General features: G+C 50.8%; 1 protein-coding gene across 4 annotated transcripts in view; it reads left to right on the forward strand.

The window, feature by feature from the left end:
- Positions 1-25,497, forward strand: part of SH3BP4 (SH3 domain binding protein 4) — a 103,359-nt gene that overhangs the window by 59,044 nt on the left and 18,818 nt on the right. For 3 of the 4 annotated variants that reach the window (XM_007966731.3, XM_073020150.1, XM_038001341.2), the window contains one exon: positions 23,470-23,719. In XM_007966731.3, the coding sequence (XP_007964922.3) occupies positions 23,602-23,719 (118 nt within the window). In that variant the 5' untranslated portion in view covers positions 23,470-23,601. Of the gene's footprint in view, positions 1-16,339; positions 16,466-23,469; positions 23,720-25,497 lie in introns of those variants that run through there. The other variant, XM_038001342.2, reaches the window with a different exon arrangement.

Here is a 25,497-nt window from a genome sequence, read left to right on the forward strand (position 1 = left end):
TCTCTCTCCTAGAACCCTTCCCCCTCTCCTAGAACCCTTCCTCTCTCTCCTAGGAGACCCCTTCCTCCCTCTCCTAGAACCCTTCCTCCCTCTCCTAGAACCCTTCCCCCTCTCCTAAGAGAACCCTTCCTCCCTCTCCTAGAACCCTTCTCCCTCTCCTAGAACCCTTCCTCTCTCTCCTAGGAGACCCCTTCCTCCCTCTCCTAGAACCCTTCCCCCACTCCTAGAACCCTTCCTCTCTCTCCTAGGAGAACCCTTCCTCCCTCTCCTAAAACCCTTCCTCCCTCTCCTAGAACCCTTCCTCCCTCTCCTAGAACCCTTCCCCCTCTCCTAAGAGGACCCTTCCTCCCTCTCCTAGAACCTTCCTCCCTCTCCTAGAACCCTTCCCCCTCTCCTAAGAGAACCCTTCCTCCCTCTCCTAGAACCCTTCCTCCCTCTCCTAGAACCCTTCCCCCTCTCCTAGAACCCGTCCCCCTCTCCTAGAATCCTTCCTCCCTCTCCTAGAACCCTTCCCCCACTCCTAGGAAAACCCTTCCTCCCTCTCCTAGAACCCTTCCCCCTCTCCTAGAATCCTTCCTCCCTCTCCTAGAACCCTTCCCCCACTCCTAGGAAAACCCTTCCTCCCTCTCCTAGAACCCTTCCTCCCTCTCCTAGAACCCTTCCCCCTCTCCTAAGAGAACCCTTCCTCCCTCTCCTAGAACCCTTCCCCCTCTCCTAGGAAAACCCTTCCTCCCTCTCCTAGAACCCTTCCCCCTCTCCTAGAATCCTTCCTCCCTCTCCTAGAACCCTTCCCCCTCTCCTAGAACCCTTCCCCCTCTCCTAGAACACTTCCTCTCTCTCCTAGGAGACCCCTTCCTCCCTCTCCTAGAACCCTTCCTCTCTCTCCTAGGAGACCCCTTCCTCCCTCTCCTAGAACCCTTCCTCTCTCTCCTAGGAGACCCCTTCCTCCCTCTCCTAGAACCCTTCCCCCTCTCCTAGGAAAACCCTTCCTCCCTCTCCTAGAACCCTTCCCCCTCTCCTAGAATCCTTCCTCCCTCTCCTAGAACCCTTCCTCCCTCTCCTAGAACCCTTCCCCCTCTCCTAGAACCCTTCCCCCCTCCTAGAATCCTTCCTCCGTCTCCTAGAACCCTTCCTCCCTCTCCTAGAACCCTTCCCCCTCTCCTAGAACCCTTCCTCCCTCTCCTAGAACCTTTCCTCCTCTCCTAGAACCCTTCCTCCCTCCCTCTCTTAGAACCCTTCCCCCTCTCCTAGAACCCTTCCCCCTCTCCTAGAACCCTTCCTCCCTCTCCTAGGAGACCCCTTCCTCTCTCTCCTAGGAGACCCCTTCCTCCCTCTCCTAGAACCCTTCCTCTCTCTCCTAGGAGACCCCTTCCTCCCTCTCCTAGAACCCTTCCTCTCTCTCCTAGGAGACCCCTTCCTCCCTCTCCTAGAACCCTTCCTCTCTCTCCTAGGAGACCCCTTCCTCCCTCTCCTAGAACCCTTCCTCTCTCTCCTAGGAGACCCCTTCCTCCCTCTCCTAGCTTCTGGAGGTTGTTGGCAGTCTTCATTGGCTTAAAGCTGCCTTCCTGCAAAAAATGTCTGCCTTCATTGTTATGTGGCCCTCTTCTGTCGGTGTCTCTGTACTGGATTTAAATTTCCCTCTTATAAGGACACCAGTGATTGGAGTTACAGCCCATCCTAATTCAGTGTGACCTCATCCTGGTCACATCTACAAAGACTCTATTCCAAAATATGGTAAAATGTACAGGTACCAGGAGTTAGGACTTGAGCACATCTTTTGGGGTGACTCAGTTCCACCCATAACAATGACTCTTGCTGTCTTCCCTGGATCATAGTCTCTTTGATTTCACTCGTCTTTGCCATTTCTGTAAACCTGCTGGGGTCAGCGACAGTCTTGCTTTTCTTTGTATTCCTGGCAAAGGCTCAGTACCTGTGTATTTAGTGAATGTCCTTCCTCTCGACTTAAATTAAGGAAGACTGCAGTTCTGATAACTCTGGTTGTCAGAACATATGCCTGTACCAGCTGGAAATGAGAAGGATATGAGCATAAGATGTCTTGCTTTTGGGAAGCAGCCCCATTCATATAGAAGGAGATGGATGGGAGCCACCCTGCGGTCCTCTGTGCAGTTGACTAGTGTCCATTGAGCGGTTGCTGCTGCATTCCAGGCTGTGGGTGGGGGCTGGGATACTGAGAGACAGACACAGCCCTTGCTGACCCAGAGCGCACAGCTTGGCTGGAGAGACACGCAATTCAATAAGCTGTTACAATCAAGTGATTAGGTCCTATTAGAGGGAGAGCACGGGGCTGGTGCCCGCACACTCGGTGTGGACGCAGGGAGCAGCTTGTTGGTTTAAACACTCTGGCATCTTCCCTCCAGCTGCTCGTGGGTGTTACGGGGCACTGACGGTGGCTCAGAGCACTGGGAGGGACAGTCGGCCCAGAGGAAACACAAGAACAGTAACTGGAGGGGGAAGGGTCCTGACCTCGGCAGACCATCTCCTGGGTTTCTGCTGCACACGGCACAGTTCAGTGATTGACAGCCACAGCCAGTGACCCAGCGTCTTCACCCCACAGACAGGTCATGCTGACCAGGCTCCATCTACACAGGTCGAGAAGGGTAGTAGCTACAAATGTGTCCTGTAACGTTCTATAAACGGGACCTGAGGGGACGCCTGAGTTGTCTGCCAAGTTTTCATCCTGGTTGTCATGTTTCGATCATTGTACGTCCCACCTAAAGAAAGCACGCCCTGTGTCTGAGTGGGGACAATGACCGGCCACACTGCAAGGGAAGGCTCTTCCTTTTACTGCCGGTGAATCGTGTGCCTACAGGCCTGGCCTGACCCCAAGCCTCGCTCATAGTTCCCCTCTTTCACCTGCCCGGCCGGCTGGGCTGCAGTGCCTGCAGGGTGCACTGGCCTGGCACCAGCCCATGGCCCTTACTGTCACCCACCTTACTCCTCCGAGTGCATTACACACTTGTAACCGCAACACGCGTTTCCAACTCGTGCCGTGCCATCACCCCAACTTAGTCTCCACTGTGGTCCAAGGAGCAGGAGGAAGGAGACGGGGATGAGTTTTTAATATTTTACCAAGGATCAAGTGAGAAAGCCAAGGACTACATCAGACGAGTACACAGGCCTCTGGGAGCAGAACTGGCCTTTCTGCGCCTCGGCTGTGGGGCTGGAGGCCGGATGCTGAATGTGCATGCTCTCTAAATGCAGATGGTGACACAGCTTTTCTCCCAGGCTGTGGAAACTTCAGCCCACTCGTAATAAAAAGAAATGTTTCCAAAACAGCCTTTCTGTTCCCTGGTCTTTTCCCAGAATGACTTGAATCCGCAGAGGTGAGAGTCAGTTGTGAGAGAAGACACGTTAAAACCCTAAATGCCGACTCGCCGGGCACATCTGGCCAGTGTGGGAAGGGAGGAGGTCTTCAGGCCTCCGCTGTCTGAGTGGCCTTCTCCCTGGCCTGCGTGGTTCGCTGCCAGCCCTTCCTCCCTCCTGTGCAGAAGGTCCGGCCCGTCTTCCTCCTGATCGCGCAGCAACCTTGTGTATGGAACTGTTCCCCCTTCTCCAGTTGTCCCCCGTGTCTCTGGGCAGTCCATGTGCTTCCCAGCCCTCCTGCAAGCTGGGATCTCCCACCCTTGGCTGGTTTTCACTCAGCTCCTACCAGCTGCTGGAAATTTCTCCTTGGAGTTTGATCTTAGCGCTGTGACTAGGGATGGGCATTCATTTGCATTAGTAATTATTTTGTTTGTTGGTGCGTATACTGCTGCAGACTAGTTGGGCCCCACCAGGAGGAACTTGATTTTCTGGGGAGATCAACACTGCCTCGAGAGCTCCCAAGGTAACTGCTGGGCTGAGGACAAGGGGGTTTTGCCTGCCGTCTCTTACAGGGTCTCCGTTCTGCTCTGTCCTTTTATTCCCAAGACCCTCCCCCCATTTTCTAATGGTTTGAGTGCATTCCTAGTTAATCGCAATGTTCAGGTAGCTCCAGTATCTTAGTGAAAGCTAGCGTGAAAGCCCCAGTGATTTGATTGCCATTAAGAAATGCCTTTGCGTGGCTCTTAGGGTGACATAGCAGGATTTAGTAAATTGCACGGTGGATATAGAGGTATAATTACCCGTTGCCTGCCGACGTCAGCCTGATCCTTCAAGAATGGCGAGCAGGATCGGGCGATGCCGGATAGTTTGGGCTCTTAGGAAAGTACACTCAGTGAGCGTGGAGGCTGGCCGAGTTTCGTGGTGGAGGCCTCGTCCCTCTGTTTCTGGAGCTCGCCCTCTGTGTGCTCTGAGTCCGCATTGTGTTAGATGTGAGAGGTGCCCGGGAAGCAGCGCCCACATAGCGTTAAGGGGAGTGAGTTCTGAGAATAGAGATCTGTGTCCAAGCCTTCTCAGTTTTAGCCTTTAAGGAAATGTTTGTTTCCTGGGGCCGCCGTAACAAAGCACCACCAGCTGAGTGTCTTGCCCGTTTAAGTCTGTTCTCGGCTCAGGAAGCCCGATGTCCACAATCAAGCATCAGCAGAGCTGTTCCTCCCGAAGCTGTGAGAGAGAATCTGTGCCATTCTCCACTCCTAGCTTCTACTCCTCTACTTCCCTTCTTAGCTTGCAGTTGGTCCCTGTCTCACCGGGTCTTCACATCATGTTTCCTTATGCGCGTCTCTCCCTGTCCACATTTCCTCCTTGTATAAATGAGGATGCCAGTCCTACTGGATTGGGGCCCCCCAGTCACTTCATCTTAACTTGATCATCTGCAAAGACCTTCTTTCCAAAGACAGTCACATTTACAGCTATTGGGGATGAGGACTTCAGCATCTTTAGAAGGGACAGAGGGTATTAAAACAATGGGAACACAGTGACTTCTCAGTATCATCCTCTCCAGGGCCTGGTGGCATTTAGGTTTTAGCCAAAAGGCGCTTGTTCACAAGCATTTCTGTGTTATCCTTTAACCCCTTGTTTGGGCCTTAAATGGCTCAAACAAATGCAAATAAGGTACAGTGAGTATTGCTAACCCTTCACTAAGCGCAGCCCATAGTTTCCACAGCTATCAATGGAGGGAAAATTTAGTAACTGAGCAGTAGTTAATAAAGAAATCATACTACCCAATTTAATGAAGCACCTGTTAACCCAATCTGGTGTCATTCTTTGCATTCCAGACCACACTGGAACATTTGGGAAGCAGCAAGGCTGAGTAAAAATAAGTGTGTCAAACAAACTTTCACAGACTTTGAGCTCTTGCCACCATGCCCAGCTAATTTTTTTGTATTTTTAGTAGAGACGGGGTTTCACCATCTTGGCCAGGATGGTCTCAATCTCCTGACCTCATGATCCACCCACCTCTGCCTCCCAAAGTGCTGAGATTACAAGTGTGAGCCACCAAAACTCATCTTTTCATCCGTCCTGTCTGTCCATCCATCCATCCATCCATCCATCCATCCATCCATCCATCTGTCTGTCCCTTCCAAGCTGTTGCAGAGATGCGGGTTTCTGTCTATGTCACACTTCCCCCAAGAACAAACCACGTTGACTTCAGAAGATACAGGGAACACAGAAAAAAATTACAAGCAACAACATAAATCATCCAGATCTCAATTCCTGCAGTGAGCTTCTGTTTGCTTTCTTTGTTTTTTTCCTTTTTTTCTTTTTTTGTATGTAGCTTTCTCATGTACCCAAAGAAAATTGAGACCATGCTGTAATATTGTTTGGTAAAATACTCTAAGACTTAATATATTCACATTTCTCATGTTTTAAAATCCTCTCCTGGCTGGGCGAGATCCAGCACTTTGGGAGGCCAAGGCAGGTGGATAATGAGGTCTGGAGTTTAAGACCAGCCTGGCCAAGATGGTGAAACCTATCTCTACTACAAATACAAAAATTAGCCAAGTGTGGTGGCAGGTGCCTGCAATCCCAGCTACTTGGGAGGCTGAGCCAGAGAATTGCTTGAACCCGAGAGGCGGAGGTTGCAGTGAGCCGAGATTGTGCCACTGCATTCCAGCCTGAGTGACAGAGCGAGACTCAGTCTCAGAAAAAAAAAAAAAATCCACTCCTAAGCCATATTAATGGCTGCTTGGTATTCTGTCATCCATAGATCAGACTTTAATTAATCAGTTTCACCCTTGTCTGTGGGGTTATCTCGAACTTTTGTGTCTGGCTTCTCAGAATGAATGGCTGGGCATAAGTAGCTTTATCAACACGGGTGGGCATTGATATTTCTGCACACGTGCTTATCTCCCCTGCCCTCCAGGGGCCCAGAGTCATTCCCTGGGTGCCATGTGTCAGGCCCCCTCCCCTGCCTTTTCATATGGGTAGAGTGTTATCAGTGTTAAAATCCCTCTCAGGAAATTAGAGGCAGTGCCACATTAAATCTGTAATGAATTATTTTAGAATGTTGGTTTTAGGTTGAACCACATCAAATGGTTGATATTCAACCAGTTTTTTTGGTTCTTTCTAAAACACAGCAGGACTCTTGGTGGGTCCACTGGAGCAGAAAGCACTGTGGGTACCTCGTATCTTGGGTCCTATCAACACCACCTACATAAACATTCTGTGCGGAAGTGAGACACAGGCCCTAATTCCGGGGACCTGGCAGATCTCCGTGGCCCAGGGAGAGTGGGGGCAGACGAGAGCTTACAGGGTCTTGGATTACATGTGTTCAAGGGTCTAAGTGGCTTACGGTGTAGCCAAACCCTTGGTGTGGGGCAGGGAGACTGCAGGAGGGAGGAAGCTGGATGAGGTGGTTGTTTCCGGTCTGAACTCATTTCAGACCATGGCCCCGAGTTCATTCTGTAGAGTCTGGATGCTTGCTCGGAGTGAAGTGCAGTTCCAAAAACCAGGGGATTGCAGGGGGCAGGTAGAGCAATACATGAAACAAAACAGCAGTGCCTGTGCCTATTTTAGTCTCGTGGGGAACGGGTACAGGCTGTCCCTCCCAGGCCAGTGTGCAATAGCCAGGTTCAGGCCTCTGGGCAGGTGAGCAGGAAAAGCTGCCACTTCCCTCTTAAACACCAACATTAGTTACCAAAGCATCTAGCATGATTCTGGCATCAGCTTGCCTTCAGGGAGGCTTTACTGAATAGGTAAATCATTCTTCCACCCCTCCATGATCTTTGCAAGCAAAAGTTCCTGAAATTTTTGATCAAAAAAGATACGTATTATTATGACTATTGTTTCCACAGTGAAGTGCTTCTGGGAGAAAGGGAGGCAGGACTGGGGTGCTCTGAGGGGCCCCTTTGGTGTGCGATGCTGTCTTTGGGTTTCAGTTGGTTTTTTTTTTTAACCCATTTTCCTGAGTGACTAAGTCATACCTGGCACTGTTCTGGGAATCGGGGCACATCTGGGAACAGGGAGTTTGTTCATGGAGCTTACCTTCCAGAGGGAGCCAGGAAATAGACAAGACCCGAAGACAGAGTTGATTGAGGTAAGTCATGTGCCCTCCAGAAAACAGCAAAACCCGCTGAGCAAGGCTGCAGTGGTGAGTGGTCAGATCCGCCTTTCTGGCGCAATGGCATTGGCCTGAGATCTGGGTGGCAAAAGTTCTCAGCCAGGTGATGTTCTGGAGCAGGGCTTGCCTGCCAGAGGGAACAGCCAGTGCAAGGGTCCTGGGGCAGGAACAGTTCCATTGTGCACCAGGGAGGAGACAAGGACAGGCAGGGCCTCGGGGCCTAGTCAAGAGGTGAAATTTTGTTCTGAATGCAGCGAGATGCCCCTGGAGAGACTTAATTTGTTGAAAGAGCCCTGGGTGCCCTGAGGAGAATGGTTTTGTTGGTGGGTGGGTGGAGGGAGTGGAACCAGGCAGTCCAGGCGGGAGGGCGCTGCAGGGCATCCGGGTGAGTGATGGAACACATGGCCAGGAGCAGGTAATAGAGAGAGGAGGTCAGACTGGAATACAGTGGCGATCACACTGACTGGACATAGTGGGCTGGACTGGGGGCAGAAAAAGGGGAGAGATGCAGGGAAAGCCTCTTGTGTGAGGATGATGGGCTTGACGGCAGGAAGGGTGATTTTTTTTTTTTTTTCTTTTAAGATGGATTTTCGATCTTGTTGCCCAGGCTGGAGTGCAATGGTGCGATCTCAGCTCACTGCCACCTCCGCCTCCTAGGTTCAAGCGATTCTCCTGCCTCAGCCTCCCGAGTAGCTGGGATTACAGGCGTGCACCGCCACACCTGGCTAATTTTGTATTTTTACTGGAGATGGGGTTTCACCATGTTGGTCAGGCTGGTCTCAAACTCCTGACCTCAGGCGATCTGCCCGCCTCAGCCTCCCAAAGTGCTGGCATTACAGGTGTGAGCCCCCGCACCCGGCCAGGGAAGGGTGAGTTCTGTTGTCACCACTGTTTCTGCTGCTGCTACCTTCTCAATCTAGAAGGAGGTCCATTCCGCTCCTCCTTTTCCAGATGAGAGATCTGAGGCCAGAGTTCCCAGACTATACTATGAAATTCTTAAAAAAAAAAAAGAATCTTTAAAAGAGAGAAAGAAAAGCAAGTTACATGTTCTATATGGAAATGTTGTTGTAAATGACATTTTAATTGATTATTGACCAGATTATGAGAAAGAAACTCAAGCTGGAGCTTGTGGCCCCCCCGAGGGAGAATCACCAAATCTAGGAAGATTCTTCCTTGTGACATAAGAGATAGGACGGGAAAGGCAGTGAAACAGACACCACTGAGCTGGGCAGACTGGCTTGCCTTGAAGCAGGTTTGTAGGAATGGGTGTCTTTAAAACAAGATTTTAGTTACTGAATTGAAAATGCCTAGATATAGAAATAAGTGACTTCTTGAGCAAATTCAGTAACTCACGCCTCTAATCCCGCCACTTTGGGAGGCCAAGGCAGCAGATCACCTGCGGTCAGGAGTTCAAGACCAGCCTGGACAGCATGGCGAAACCCTGTCTCTGCCAATAAATACAAAAATTAGCCAGGCGTGGTGGTGCATGCCTGTAATCCCAGCTACTCAGGAGATGGAGGCAGGAGAATTGCTTGAACCCGGGAGGCAGAGGTTGCAGCGAGCCGAAATTGTACCACTGCACTCCAGCCTGGGCGACAGAGTGAGACCCTGTCTGAAAAAAAAGAAAAGAAAAAATAAGTGACTTCTCTTTTCCAGCAATAATCTCCTGAAAATATAATCAGGAAAAAGAGACGGCCTTCACGGTGATGACAACATCTAAACCCAAATTTAAAATATCGTAATGTATTAAAAATGTTTTCTCCAAAGAAAAAAAACACTTTGAGTCCTCTTCTAACTCCTACTGTTACTACTGCAGCTGGTGTTGGTGGCAGTGCTGGTGTTACCTGACAGTTATTGTTATGCTTTTAGTTAATACCAACCCTAGAAGCAGTGCTTTTTGTGTACCTATTATCTCATTGCATTTTCGTTGTTTCCATTTTGCAGTTAAGGACTCCTTTCAAGGTCAGGTGATTTTTGCCCTAAGCCTCCCAGCTGGTGATTGACAGTGCCAAGGCCCCAAGTCCATCAGCCAGACTCCAGGCAGAGTGTCCCACCCTCATAATCTTGACACTGGGGAGAGGCAAACTCTATCTGCCTCCTGTTTTTTATAAATACATTTTTGTTGGAACATGTTCCTCCTCATGTATTTGTATCATCTATGGCTGCTTTTGGATCACAAGGGCAGAGCTGAGTCTTGTGACAGAGAATATATGGCCACCCAAAGCTTCATTTCCTCTCTGTCCCTTTACAGGAAAAGTTTGGCAATCCCTGCCCTGTGCTGCTCTGGGACTCATATCTAAATCAATGCGGACCCAGCGACATTTGTGGGAGAAAAGATGGAAGAGGATAAAGATGTCACTTCTTGTAGGGCAGTACCCAGGAAATGCCAGTGGGAATATGTTTTTGCAGAAATTCGATGATGGAAGACATTTTATTAAATTATTCTAAAGTTTATTTGGAAGAGGGCTGGGTATAGTGGCTCACTCCTGTAATCCCAGCATTTTGGGAGGCTGAGGTGTGTGGATCCCTTGAGGTCAGGAGTTCAAGCCTGACCAGTGACCAGCCTGGCCAGCATGGTGAAACCCTGTCTTTACTTAAAAAAAAAAAAAAAAGTCAGGCATGGTGGCACATGCCTGCAATCCCAGTTACTCAGGAGGCTGAGGCAGGAGAATCCCTTGAACTTGGGAGGCAGAGGTTGCAGTGAGCCAAGATCATGCCACTGTGCTCTAGCCTGGGTGAAAGAGTTGAGACTTTGTCTCCAAAAAAAATGATAATAATAAAGTTTATTTGGAAGAAAAAAAAGGTAGAAATAACTGATAGGACTTTGAAATAGAGTAGTGCATAGAAACTAAACCTTCCATGTAGCCCAACACAGCAAAACTATCATGGTTAAATAAAGGTTGATATTGTGATAAATATAGGCAAACTAATGACACAGAACAGCCCGGTTCAGGCCCTAGTGTCTGCACACATTTAAAAATGCATTAAGATGACATCACATGAGTCAGAAGGGGACAGATTGTTCAGGAATTCATGCAGGAGTAATTGCTCATCTGTTTGCTAGTTAATTTTGTAACATCCCTCGCCGAAAAGCAAAATAAATTCTTTGTATATTAATCTCTGTCCACAAACCTTTTTTTTTAAGTAAAGAAAAATAGATGTGAATGTTTATTGAATTTGTCATCAAGGGAGGCCTTTCTGTGCATCAAGGAGAAATGACAAAGGAAAGATTGATACGATTACATAATTGAGACTTTATCAAGTTACCAAATGGATTAGTGCAAGCGAGCGCAGAACGGAGGAGATCTTTGCAGCTGACCTGCTGAGATTTTAGGATGTAATTGAGCAGAGGGTGCAAGATGATAATCCACCAGGTGGGACTAAGAAGTAGTTGCTACTTGGCCAGTTGCAGTGGCTCACGCTTGTGATCCCAGCACTTCGGGAGGCCGAGGCGGGCAGATCACTTGAGGTTAGGGGTTTGAGACCAGCCTGGCCAACATGCTGAAAACCCATCTCTAATAAAATATAAAAATTAGCCAGGTGTGGTGGCACACACCTGTGATCCCAGCTACTTGGGAGGTGGAGGCTGCAGTGAGCCAAGATCATGCCACTGCATTCCGGCTTGGGTGACAGAGCAAGACTCTGTCTCCAAAAAAAAAAAAAAAAAAAAAAGAAGTAGCTGATACTTGAACTATTTCTGACTAATATTCAAAGGAGGGTGGATTGAGATGTTGAAACCGGGTGAATCGAAACATTGACGGCCCATCCCCTTGTTGTCAGATGAGCAAGGCTTTTCTTGACCTGCTGGTTAACTGGACATTCACTGCTGTGGAGAGGATGGATTGCCACAGTCTTCCAGGACTGCTTTTGGCAACCCCTCATACTGTACTTGAAAGCAGTCCTAAGAAAATAACCCAAAATGCTAGTATGATTGGATATAAAGATGATCACTGCTGTGCCACTTACAGTAGCAGAAATGTGGCAGTCTTGCTGGGATGAGCGGGATCAGGGTGGTGCTTCCTCTGCAGAGCTGCAGTTGGGGCCCCATGAGTCTGGCCGAGCCCCACTCCTTGACCTTGTCCCTCCTCACATCTTTCTAGCCAGTAGCCCATATCTCCTACTTAGTGGAGTAATCAGGCCAAGAGAAATAGGTGTACGTTTTATTTTCATGTAATGGCAAAATGACTTTCCCCAAATCACAGAGCTGGAATTGGGAATCCTGGAGTTAGATCCACCGGGATTAGTACACGATTAGAGGTGCTCAGTCAAGTAAGTATCTGAGAACATCCAGGATCAGCTCGGCTGGCATCCTTTTCACTTGCTCGTAGCATAGCCTTACAAAGTTGCAAAGACCTGCTGGAATCAGGCCTCATGTTTCGGAATAAGAATGGGAACTCAGGCTGGGTGTGGGGGCTCACACCTGTACTCTCAGCACTTTGAGAGGCTGAGGCGGGTGGATCACCTGAGGTCAGGAGTTAAGACCAGTCTGGCCAACATGGTGAAACCCCGTCTCTACTAAAAATACAAAAAATTAACTGGTGCCTGTAATCCCAGCTACTTGGGAGGCTGAGGCAGGAGAGTTGCCCGAACCTGGGTGGTGGAGGGTGCAGTGAGCCGAGATCGCACCACTGCACTCCAGCCTGGGTGACAGAGTGAGACTCCGTCTCAGGGGCGGGGAAAAAAAAAAAAGAATGGAAATTCATTTTATAAAAAGCATTTTTGATTATAGATAAATCTTAGGAAAATTAAGAAAACTTTGAAGAGGAAAAGAGCTCTCCATATGCTTGCTACCTAGAGATAATGTCAGCATTGAGTGTGAAATTTACTCTTCTTTTTCTATAAAAGCTATTTTTTTGAAAACAAAGTAGAAGAAGATTTTTTGATACAATCTGTGGATTTAATTGTTTAAATATCATGTTGTATGGATTTTCCGTTCTGTTAAATAGCCTAAGAAGAATTGTAATGGCTGCATGGCTGTTTATGGAGAGACGGTGCCCTCAATCTCTGTGTGAGGAACTAGGTTGTTCCCATTTCCATATCACTAAACACTTTATCTACATCTTCGATTTCCTAAAGACAGGTATATTGAGGGACAGTGGGAGGGAGGAGGGACAGGAATTCTGTCCCCTCTCATTTTCTTAAAAAATATTGGTCAAGGATGGAGTTTTCATTGCTTTTTTACTCTAGATATCTCGATTAGTAATTCATGGACATGTGAGCTCTTCGGTGGGGAAATTCATTCATTCACAAATTGTACTAATTGCTTAGAGGCCAGATTCTTGATAAATTGGTGGATAAAATTGCAGTTGCTCCCTTTCTTTGTGGCTGAAGGTCTGGCTGAGAGGCTGAGGCTAAAACAATAAACTAAGGAGTGACACCCTGCAAAGTCGTCTCTCCTAAGTGACACCCTGAGGGCCCTTCCACAGTTTTCACATAGGGGGTTGACAGGTCAGGCATCCTGGGTGTGTTGGCGCTTTTTCAGCAGATCCATTGAGTGGGTTTTGCTTTCTGCTTGTGGCTTTTTGCAATGACTGTGGCATCCGCATGGCTGCTTTGGCTTCAGGGCCCCACTCACGTCCTCACCGTATGAAATTCCTTGAGCCTCAGACATGGCATGTGTGTGTCACTAACGAGAACTGTTGGTAGAATCAGGAACAGTATTAAACCCTAGAAGCCACCCTCCCCTCTCCAGCCTGTTCAGATCCAGCGTTTTAATCAGGGAAAGCCCCTTTCAATAAAAGGGAGGCCTTAGTTTTCTCATCTGTAAGATGCGTAGGGCTGGCTAGCTCTGTAGTTTTCAGAATGGCACCTAAGATGCACTTTAAAACATTCCCTTAAGTTAATGTGTACTAGGAAAGATCTATCAAGTCTCTTTAGAGTACGATAGAAAGCTTCCTTTAAAATAACCAAGTTGTAAAAAGTGGGTTGATTGATAAAGAAGTATTAATAACATTTGATTTTTTTTAAAGAAGATGGTAAGTCAGTGACTAGTGTTTGGAGGGCACAAATCCTTCCAGTGCCGATGCTTTGCAGTCTTAAGTGGCAGGTGGGAGCCGGGAGTCTGACGACAGCCCTCTGGCCAGCCCCAGTCAAATGAATGGGACTCTCTGCTTGCTGCTCTTAAAACGTCTTCAGAGACAGTTGCACTTTTTCTTTCCGGTCACTGGCTGGGGACCAGAGCGTGGAAGTATTTCTGGTCTGGGCTGATCACAAGGTCCTACTTCACAGCCTGTCTGCTGTCAGTCGTCTGACACGGGCAGGCCAGCCTTCCCTTGTGATTCAAGGGGACTGACAGAAGCCCATTGCAACGAATGTCCACCTAAACCCCAGGCTTGATGAGCACTTGACAGGTACACACTGGTGTGTCTGTGAGCTCTTCATGATTCTCAGCGGCAGGGTGAGGGCGGGGAAAGTGAGGGATGTAGGTGAAGAACTTTGACCTAGGAGCACACCAGGGAAGGTGTCTGCAGACTTCCAGTCCCATCCACGCCCAGGAGACATGGTGGGGACCCCCACCCCTCTCCTGTGGTGTTGGTTTCACGTGTGTATCTTTCCAGCTTAATGATAAGCAGTAGAGGGAAGGTCCGGGTCCTGCTTTTCCTTGTGTATTTACTGGTCCTGAATGCATGTGATGCTGAATTAATGTCTGAGCGCAACAGTCATCCGTGCCACAGATGGCACCAAGCACCGAGCTTCGGGGGCCCCCACAGTCTGTGGGAGACAATCCAAGCTTGGGCTAGGCACTGCGCTCAGTGCTGGAAAATTATAAAGACAGAGCAGCCAAGTCACCAGCTTTCAAGGAAACGAGTATAGTTAGGGAACTAAGAAAAAATAACAAGCATGATGAACGGTGTGATGCTCGGGATAAAAGCAGTAAATGCCTAGAGACGATGACGATGTGTCCAGGAGAGCTAGGAAAAGAGGTGGACTTCCATTTGCAAAGGCAAAGGCACTGTTTCGGGGGGTCATTCTCCAACTGGTAGGTTTTGATATTGTAGAAATAGGGAACCCTGTTGGGTCTTCAAGAAAGTGGGTGGGAAGAAACGCACGAGGTCTGGAGATGTTTTGGAAGAAACAGTAGCTGTGTTTGGTGAGTCCATGGGATGTACGGAGGAAGGTGTGAAGAATCTGGAAAGCTTAGACTGTCTCCCACAGACTGTGGGGGCCTCTGAAGAGTCTGTCATGGTTGCTTTGAACACAAGGAGATCTGTGCAGTGTGCTGAGAACAACCCCACAGCCCGGCATCACGTCGAGGGGAGGCGGAGAGGGAGGGGACCAGGAAGGGAAGAAGCAGGGGAGAAGCGAGGCAGGAAAGGGAGGAGGCCAGGTGAGAAACTCAGGCCTTGGAGAGGGATTCGCATGCCCTCCCCTCCCCTTCCTGGCCTGTCTGGGCGATCCCCAGCCTCAGATGTTCTTAGTCTGGCTGGTGAAAACATCTGGAGTCCTGACTCCAGCCGTGCTAGCCATCTTACTTTTTACAGTGAAAACTGAGCAAGCAAGGAGCTCCTAGTGGCATCTCATGGCCCTTGTCTTCCGTGCATCTCTGGAGTCTGAGTCACCAGCTTTGCACCCACAGTGAAGCCTTGAATGTGTGCAAGTTATAACCTGGTGTCTGGCACGGAGAAGCTCAGCGCTCCTTCCCCTCCAGGTCTTCCATTTTGTTGGTGTGTCTCCAATATGGGTTCCTTCAAAACCAACTCTCTTCCGTTTATTTCTGTCCCTAGTTTTGAGCACAGAGCCTCGTTGCTAGAGCCTGGCACTCAGTAGATGTTCACTAAGGTGACCTCTGTGCGTGGTCCCAGGTAGATGTGGCACCCAGGAGATGCCCACCTTTCTCAAACTCTGACTGGAACGCGTGGTCCTGTCCTTGTTCCTCATTCGTTCACTCTGTGGCGTGGCCTTGGCTCCGAATAACCGCTGCCACCTCCTGAACTGAACTCAGTTGTTTAGGGAAATGCGCCCCAGAGGGGCACTGTGAGTGAGTCTGATCTGCCGGCGTGCCTGTCGGTGGCTGCCCATGCCTTCCAATGGGCCGTGCTGTTTTCTCCCTCAATAAGAGGCAACCCGCCTGAGCCCCGGGCAGCGTGTTCCTCCTGTGTGCTGGGTGCGTTAGGCGAGATCAGGCGCGTTCAGGGTGGTATGACCACAGACAGTGCTCCAGGTGCATTTGGAAAGGTTCTGCTTATCAGGCTTCTGTAACAGGGAGCGGCATCTGCCAAGGTGGCGGGAAAGATTTGGATTTCACTGCGCCTGGGCTGGTCCTCGCCCTGAGTCGGACCCTTGCATTCCCTGCCAAGCCACGCCCAGAACCCTCCTGGCAGGGACACCAGTCACGTGTTGACTCTACTCGGGCTGTTGCCCAGACCAGTCGAGTCAGGACTAGGAGGCAGATTTCCGTGATTTTGCTTTTGGAGTGAGAGAGGGAGCTGGGGTGTTAAACCCACAGTCTCCTTGTGGTCCCATCAAGTGACTCTGAAAGCCTGGTGTCCCTCTCACCCACCCCAGGTCCCCAGGCCCCCAGACCCCGAAGACTTTTCCGCTATAGCGATGGGGTCCAAAGCACGGGGTGCTGGGTGTTAGGCCGTCACTAACAGGAGGACCGACCTGCTGGGGAGGAACGTCTGTGGATTTCAGGGTCCTCCGGAATGCACTCTTGCTCAGGGAGGGAGGTGAGCAGATGTGATGAGTTTCCATTGACAGAGGCTGGTGACAGAAATCACAGAGAGCAGATGGAAACTCACGCTTTTTGTTTTCTAATCCGGAGGAAATCTGATGAAATCAACATGATACTCCAGAAATTATCATCAAACACGGAGAATGAGTCATCCTAAACAAGGCACGCAGGGAATTGGCAGGGGAGGAGCAAGGGCAGTATTTATGCCTCGATTCCCTCCAGGCTGGCTGCTTTCCTTCTGCAGGGTTCAGGTTCGTGGCCGCGGGAGAACAGAGGAGAACATGAACAGTCCATGCGCTCAGCCTGAGGCTCCCGTAAGACCTTCTCCACCCCAGACACGCTCTCGTTAGGTTGGTTTTTCTGGATCGGTTTGTTCTCTAATTGTTCCTTGGGGCAGATCGTTGGCAGAGGCCACAGGGAGAATATTCTGTGATCTGGAGTCTGCGCATGGCGTGACAGCAGCCATAGCAGAGGGGGTGTGTGCGGGTTCTTGAGTTTGCCGCTGGATTCTGTCAGTGATTCCTTCTGTATGCAGTGATGCTGTCTGTTCAGAGGCTGCCCTCTTGGTTCCTGGGGAGGAGCCAAGAGCAGCCTCTTTTGTCTCTAGATGGATCAGCCTTTGCATAGAAAAAGGAAAAACTTATCAGTTATGAGCTCAAATATACCTTCCTGTCTTCCTAGACCTGACCCCCTGCTGGCAAGAGAAGAGGTGAGATGGGCCCTGCTCTTCTAGGGGGTCTTGAGATCCAGTGGTGGCTGCCCTGCCCAGGGTGGGCCCTGCACCTGCAGGCTGTCCTGGAGAAGTGACCACTGGGACCTGCTGAGTAGAGGGTGGCCAAACTTGTTGGGCGGTCCAGGTAGACCCGAGGTGCCCACCAAGGGAACCTGTTGGAGTTTTGAGGACGTGTGGCTTAGGTTTCAGGAATAGAGTAGAATTCCTAACTTCAGTCTCCTGAGTATAATCCTGTCACATCAGCCATTTGGCTCCTTTAAAGATTATCCCAGAGACACCTACCAAGGTAACTCTGAAACAGTCATCTTTATTGAAACCGAATTTATTCATTGATTCGGGTTTGAGAGGCAACCATGCACATGACAGGAACAGAGAAAGACAAACAGATGGTCCTATGTCCTGCGAACACTCAGATTCTCATGGAAAAATTGGGCTAGGGACAAGTCTATGCATGGTGTGTCTAGTGGTGATAAAGAAGGGCAGAGAAAGAGGATGGGATGAGGGGTTTCTGTTGCGTTGACATTTGAGCAAAGACCTGAATGAAATGAGGGGATGAGAGCATCTTGTGTCTAGGCCGGAGCCTTCTGGGCTGAGGGCACTGCATGTGCAAAGGCCCTGTGGTGGGAGGGGCTTGGTACCTGGGGAACTTCATGGAGACCAGAAAAGTCAAGTGGAGGGAGGCAGAGAACAGCAGGAAATGGGACAGGGGCTGATGATGTTGGGCTTCTAGGGCACTGGAAGCTGCTGATGAGAGCCCAGGAGCCTTTGGAGGGTTTCAAGCAGAGTCCTGAGGGTGTCTGACTGACTTTTCAAAATGTTCCAGCTGCTAATTGAGGGGTGGACTCCAGGCCGCAGGCAGGCCTGCTGATGACTGTAATTGCGTTGAGAGATGACGGTGGCGTGGAGGTGCTGGGGAGAGGTCAGCCAGAGGTTGTGTTCTGCAGGTGGAGCCACCATGAGTGCATGAGAGAGGGACGGGGCAGGGAGGATGGGGAGGGATGTTCGGCTTCTTGGCTGGTTGGATGGAGCTGCCGTACATGGCTGAAATGGAAGAGGCCAGGGGCAGGGGTTTGGGGCAAGCTCCAGAGTTGGCTTTGTATCCAGGAAATTCAAGTTGCACCTTAGGTACTGAAGGGAGCACTTGGTAGACAGGGGGTTGTCTGAGTCTGAGGTTCAGGAGCCACTTGTCAACAGAATGGGAACGCAGCCATGTCTACCTGCACTTTGAGGGGGCTCAGGCTGCCTGGGCATTTGGGTTGGTGGCTCCTTAGCAGTTTTTCTAGCCAAGGGGAGATAGCCACACCCATGAACACACACTCTGTCTCATGGCATGTGCCTGGGAAGGTAGGTAATGCATGTTTCCTAATATTTTCTAGTTTTAAAAATGTTTTATTGTGCACATTTTCATACAAGTACCTAATTTTAGGAAAGATAGCATAATGAACCTTTGGGAGCTCATGATAAAGTCAATCACAGCGATGTGCCCTTTACAACCCTACTTTTCTACTAAAGCAAGGACCAGTTCACGGGCATGGCACTCTGGCTGGGTAAGGCGGATCTGAGGCTCTGGGCTACCTGCGCTCCGCAGGCCGTGCACTGGTGAGTCACTCTAGGACCTCGCAGGACTGGGGAACAGTGGAACTAAGAGATGGGGAGAGAGAAGACGGGCTTCCTGGAAGCTCGGGTGAGGCCTGGCTGCTCCAAGCAGCAGTTGAAGGAACAATACAGAGGTGAACAGTGCTGGGCCGGCTGGAGACACAGCAAGCTCCAGCGAACGTGGCCGGTGATTGATTGAAGGGTTGCGATCGGCGATACGTAACCCTGGAGGTACAGGTGGAGACTGAGGAGTGGGGGGCTTTGCATCCCAGGCCAGGGGAGAGCAGACTGATTTCTTTGAAAAGCAGTGAGCACTGTCCAGAGGTGTTTGAGCAGGACAGCAGCATGACTTTGAGAAAATCAAGGGCTCACCAGAGGTGGATGGCGAGGAGCTGGAGGAGCTCCAGGGGCCCAGCAGCCACTGGCAGCGAAGGCCTGGGCAACCCTGGGCGTGGGAAGAAAGTCAGCAAGGCCGGGAGCGGAGAGTGTTTTGTCAGGCTCACGTCTTGGCTGCATTACCCTGGGCAAGTTGCTTTAGTGATCTCTCCAAGCCCGTTTTCATGGAATCTGCAAAGCACAGCCAAGTCTGGTACCTGCCGCCTAGGGCCCTTGAGGACGCAGTGGGATGGTGCCTGGTGGAGCTTGGAGCTTAGCCTACGCTGGAAGGGGAGGACACATAACCGTCAGCATCCACGTCTATTCGGTATAGGAGATGCTATTAGGATCCACCGGGGGAAGTGGGTGATCCAGGGGAGATTGGGAGGTTATCAGCCAGGAGGTGACCAGAGAGGGCGGCCACACCAGGCTGAGCTGGGAGGAGGAGGAGAGGTGGGAGGGGAGAGGATTCTGGTGTAGGAAAGAGGACAGAGCTGACATCCCAGCGAGGAGCACACAGGGCAGCCCTGTGGTGCTGGCTGCGTTCTCCATCCCGTGCTAGCTGTCTGTAGATGCAGTGGTGTCTGGAGGAGCAGAGCTTCCCTTTTAGCCCTTGGTCTGACTCCACCTGCTCAGGAAGGTTTCGGGAGTGGGGAGCCCTCCACACTCAGTCCACACCAGGGCTGGCTGCCCTCTTTCTGGACTGTAAAAATGGCCCCGAGGGTTCAGACAGTGGGCATCTCCGTTACTCACCCCTGAATGTCTGGATGGGTGAAGCCTCCCTCTGGCCCTGGGGAAGAAGCTGTCAATCTGGGGATTTACAGAGCATTGAGGACCACAGGACACACGTCTCCCACCTGCTGCGTGGAGGGGAGGGCTGCCTGTGAGTGAGCTCAGTGGTGCCCGTGGGAACATGGTGGCATCTGGGCCCTGGGAGTGGGACTTCCCTGCTTGGCTTCTCTCAGCCTGAAAAGGGGCAAGGGTGGCAGAGTCCACAGTTGTTGACACATCTTCCTTGAATGGCTTCCTCTATGGGGAGAGGACCGCAGATCTCTTTCTAGAACCGCGAACACTTTAGCTTTTAGTCTCATCACTGGTTCAGGGGAGTGGCCATACCCCTCCATCAATAATGAACACAAACACTGCTGCATCTCCAGAAAGCACGTGCGCAGTTCTGTGACTTCTTTCTTCTGCCTCCAGGGTGCTGGAGGCCGTACGTCAGTAGTTTTCAAAGAAAACGACATTGCTGCTTCCATTTTTCCCTTGTCTGCAGCCAGAGTTCTCTTTCTCAATCGGAAAGCTGCAGTGGCTTTCCGGGGTGTCCTGGGCAAGACTGACCTTCACCTCCGCATTCTGCCCGCTTACCTGGCCTCCTGCCTTCGCTGCGGGCCCCACCACAGCCCCTCCATCCCTCTGGCCCCTCCACACTGGTGTAGCCAGGTCTTCACTGCGCCCACCTGTTAGGCCTTCCATAGGCCTCTGGGCCGCCTCCTCCTCCTCACTGAACACTCACTGGCATCTCACCTTGTGTGGGAGCTCTCTGGGCCTCACTATGTCACCAGTCGCGCTCTCCAGACTCAGTTCCTATCACTGCCCTCGGCCCCACCGGGCCTGGCGATGTCCTGAGCAGCCTGCGTGGAGCCCAGCTGCCTGGCGCCCGTCTCTGCTGACAGCTTGGCAGAGCAGGACATGCCGGGCAGCTTTTGGGAATGCCTCCCTCTTGTGCCCAGATGGACTTTTTGTTAACCCTCCATGAAATAATTCTTCCTGGTGTGACTGGGAAACCAGGCAATGCTATAGTCATGAGGGGGCGGGGTGACCATGGTGGCCGAGGCAGCCCTTTCCCTTCTGCAGGAGAGTCGTGGCCCCAGTGGGAAGGGCACACATTGGTGATTAACAGGAGCCGTCATTTGGCCAAGGTGACCCAGAGTCTCACCCGGCGCAGTCCTCAGAGTAGCTCTGGACTGGTGGGGGTGGGGGCACCCCAGTCCCTGACCGGATGGGCAGGTGGGCTCCAGTTGCCCTCACAGCTGACACCCCCTGACTTTTCCTCCTCCTCGGGTGCAGTCAGATGGAGACTCTCAGGCAGGAACTGTCACCGTCACACGTGAAAGGCCGCATGGCAAGTACTGGTTGTGGGCTTGTGATTGCCCTGAAGCTCCTCCCCTCACCCACTCATGGGTCTCTTCATTTTCTCTCCGCATCAATTCTCTTCAGTAAATGATCCCGCATTTTTGTATGGGAAGGATTTTTACTCCTCACTCAGCCTGTTGAAGTCAGGCTGCTCTGGAGGTGGCCGTCACTGAGGTCTCCGCAGTGGCCTCCAAGCAGCCCAGGGGCTTGCACATGTGGCCCTTGCATTTGGGAGCTGCCGGGCTACCTGGCTGTCGTAGGGGGTCTCTCAAGTGGCGGTAAGACCCCTTCATCCAGCTCTGCACGCAGGCTGTGCAGACAGAGCCACTCCGTCACCGCTTCTGGTAGGGGGCGAGGGTGCTGTCCCGTCAGTGTTGAGCCTCAGCGTCCCAGACCCCAGCAGAGGGGTGGAGTGTGGGGTGGAAGGAGGCCTCCTCCTGGCCTGAGCTCCGTCACTTCCAGCCGAGCAGTCTGGGTCCCGGGTGTCCAGGGAGTTTGTGGTCTCCCCAACGCACAGTTCTCTGGGGCCGGGAATAGGGAATGAGCATGCAGACATGACCATCGTAACTTCATAGGGAAAGATGGAAACATCTGTGACCACCCAGTTTGGGGAGAACAGCTTCATTCCTTCCTGTGAGTAACTGGCCTGTGTGAGTGCTGGTCTCCACTCCGCCCCTCCCTACCGTGCTGGGTAGGAGAGATGGCGAGGCTGGCCTCAGGTGGGTGTTTTCTAAGGGAAGGGCCCCCAGCAGGGCAGCTCTGCCCCTCCCCAGAGAGGTGGCCACTGTGCCCTCCTCTCCTGCTGCCTGCTGTGTTCAAGCACCACAGCCCCAGCAGCTCCAGCACGGGAGGCTCATCTCTCACAGTTCCAGGGCCCAGAAGTCCAAAGTCAAGGCGCCGGCCAACTCTGTTCCTGGGAAGGCCCTCTTCCTGGCTTCATGTGTCCTCACGTGGTAGAGGGAGAGAGAACGGAAGCTCTCTGGTGTCTCAAATAAAGGCACTGATCTGATCATGGGGACCCCACCTTCATGACCTCTTGTCACTCTAACTACTCCCCACTGCCCCGTCTCCCAGCGCCATCACATTAGGGGACAGAGCTTCAACATAGGACTTTAGGGAAACACAGTTCCGTCCATAATACATGCCTTCTGTCCAGACAGCGTTCAGGTGCAGAATGCAGCCTTCTGAGGCCTTGACGTGGAAACGATGCCTCCCTTGAGCCACTGTCCGCCAGTCACTCGGAGCTGGAATTGCAGCTTCTGATGCAGTGGTGACGGTGGCTGAGACTCGGCAGGGTTAAATATTGAACACAAGTTGCCCCTATAGCAGCATGTGGACACATGCCTGGCTCTGCTTACTGCACAGGGGCCCTGCAAGCCGTGCTCACTGCACTTGGAGCCTGGGGGAAGAATAGGGATGGTCAGGGTTCTGTCCCAGCTGCTGCAGAAACGTTGCAAAGGGTGGTGTCAGGGCCTCCGGGTCTCTGCATGGTAAAGGCGGCACACTGGGTCAGAAGCTACATTCTCATCTGTCTCTGGATAGAGCAATTGAGGAATAAGAGACCTCAGACCATCGTATATGTGCCTGGTTATGTAGAGGTGAGATTTGCTTGCTCAGAGCTCTAAGTACTGTGGCCTGCTATGACAGTGTCTGCCAGTTTCTCTTGGAGAGCAGATGAAATTCACCGCTTTGAAATCGGCTCACTGCTCTTCCTGTCCCTTCTCTCTGGGCCCTGGTGTAGGGCCTGCTCCAAGCCAGTTACCTCATTCATATCCAGAACCCCCAACATGCTTCTGTCCTGTCTGTGTGCCCGTCCAGAAAAAAAAGCAGAGGCCTTAGGGGTGATTCTTGTGGTCTCTTCCACGGAAACATCTTTCCTGCTTAGTAACAGTGGTTCGGTAAATATGCCCTGGTTTCATCTGCATATGTTGCATTGAGAATACCTTGTGGCCGCTCTGTGTTGTGTTTAGAATTGTTTGTTTGGGGTGCAGGGGGGATATCAGCAGTGGATGGGTAGGGAGCATCACCCTTGGGGCCTCTGCTGGGCTGTGCTCGTTGATGGCCGCTTCCCAGGGCCGAGTCACCACGATGACTCCTCCTGCACTGGGATCAGCCACTCGGAACAAGCAGAAGCCGGTTTTTCCTTTTCCAAGCCCTGCAGCTAGCAGCGTGGACTGTACAGTCCTACTCTGTCCTCCTCTTTGACTGTAATGAATGGGCTGGCCAGGTGCTGGAGCACATTTCACAAACCCTCTTGTGCCCCCAAGAAGAGCAGGTGCAAATAGCCAGAAAACACTGCTGGGCTGTGTGTGCCCAGGGTGCCAATGAGACAAGCACAAAGTGGGCACAGAGGCCAAGGAGCAAGTGCTGCTCTGCTCTGTGGGGCCAGGAAGGATGAAATGGGTCTATCCTCATTGGAACAGCCTGGAAGAAAGAGGATTCCCACTTCCCATAAAATTACCATTGAACCCATGTTTCGTTTGCTCAGGGGACTTTTTTTTCCTCCTCTACTTTCAGGAAGAAGCATATTGCCAAGTGGATGCCGCCGCGCAGCATGTTTGCTTGAGGCGGAAGCTTCAGCGTCTGCTGGGATAACTGGAGGAAGAAATATGAAGCCTTAGCAGCTTTACCCGGGAAGCGAATTTCGAGATGGCGGCTCAGCGGATCCGAGCTGCCAACTCCAGCGGCCTCCCTCGCTGCAAGTCAGAGGGGACCCTGATTGACCTGAGCGAAGGGTTTTCAGAGACGAGCTTTAATGATGTCAAAGGTGAGCTTCTGGGGAACAGGACTGCGGCTAAGGGAGAACGTTGGGATTTCCAAGTTGGAACTCAGGAACTTCTCTGCTTTAAAGATTGCCAGTTTAGCATTCAGATCATTAAAGTTTAGTTCTTTAAACTTCACCATGTTCGTAGGTTTAGCCCTGGAATCATAGCCGCTTGTCTTATTTTTTGTGTCCCCCTTATTAGTGAAACCCCTTCTTAATACAGGGTATGTTTCTTTTTTCTTGATAAAATTCAGTGACAGTGTGGTATGGAGCTTGGTGGTGCAGAAACCCAGGGGAACAGAGTGTGGCAAATAGATGAAATAGTGAGAACCACCAGAGAAGAAGAAAAGGTGGCTTAGGGGAGGGGTCAGCAAACCTTTTCTCTAAACGGTCTGATAGGAAATATTTGAAGCTTTGCAGGCCGTATACCATCTCTGTCACTACTATTCATTGCTGCTTCGTTGCATGAAAGCAGCCACAGAAGTAAGTCATTAAATAGCCACAGTCGTGTTCCAAGACAACTTTTTTTTTTGCAGACAACCCCGTGTGGCCCCAGGGCCATGCTTTACCAACCCCTGTTCTAGAAGGTAGTCCTAAGGTTTAATAACCCTGGGTCTCCGGGTTTCTCCAGTGGCCTCATAAAATTGAGTTCATGAGAAGACCTATCTTTTGGACACCAAGGCTGATACCAGTAGGGCATTTTCTTCCTGGACATCTGCCCCAACCTAGGCCACATTCAGTCTCTCTCAACGTGCTCCCTCGGGGCTTGGCAGCTGAAGTGACGGCACCATCATCATCAGTATCATCATCCCTTGGCTTTCTCTTAGCTGTTGAAATTGTCTTGCCTGGAGCACAGCTGAGAAGTAGGAACTTGACTTTGACTTTTGTATCCTCAGCCCCGGCCTAAAGTCAGTGCTAAGTAAATGTTTCTTGAACTAAACCGCTATCCCCCAGATAAAGTTGTAATCCTCTTTCCTGATGTACTAGAAATTATACGCACTGTGTTTATGTCTGTCTAATTGAGTAGCTTCTCCTTCCCCTTTATCCCAAACATCTTCTCCCTGCCTCTGATTGATGCTGGCATCCCTAAGCATTGCTGTAAATGTTCTTTAAAATAAAAGGCTGGCCAGTATGAGATGTTATTAATAAGAGAGCAACAGTGATTGGGTGTTGCCATAAATAACTGAAGCATTTATTTTTCAGATTCTGTTAATGGACATTGTTTTTTTTACTTTATGGCCCAACTCAGAGTCAAAGCTAGGACTAGGGAGCATAAATTGTGTAATTTGGGCAGAGTGTTACAGTGAGGAGGGCAGAGTCTTAAAGTGAGGTGAACTTTTTAAAATAATGACAGCGGGCTGGACACGGTGGCTCACACCTGTAATCCCAGCACTTTAGGAGGCCGAGGCGGGCGGATCACAAGGTCAGGAGCTCGAGACCAGCCTGACCAACATGGTGAAACCCTGTCTCTACTAAAAATACCAAAAATTAGCCAGTTCTGGTGGAACGTACCTGTAATCCCAGCTACTCAGGAGGCTGAGACAGGAGAATCACTTGAACCCAGGAGGCGGTGGTTGCCGTGAGCTGAGATTACGCCATTGCACTCTGAGACTCTGTCTCAAAAATAAATAAATTAATAATAATAATGATGATGACAGTGCTCTGGAGGAAATATTGGCTGTTATCCCTAAAAGACTCCCGAATTTAGAGGAGGAAGACAAACAAGATAGCCTCAAACGTGAGGAGGAGGGTGTTTTGAGAATCTGAGGTTGACAGAACCG

Source organism: Chlorocebus sabaeus, chromosome 10 (genome assembly GCF_047675955.1).
Source record: "Chlorocebus sabaeus isolate Y175 chromosome 10, mChlSab1.0.hap1, whole genome shotgun sequence".
NCBI classification, from domain to species: domain Eukaryota; kingdom Metazoa; phylum Chordata; class Mammalia; order Primates; family Cercopithecidae; genus Chlorocebus; species Chlorocebus sabaeus.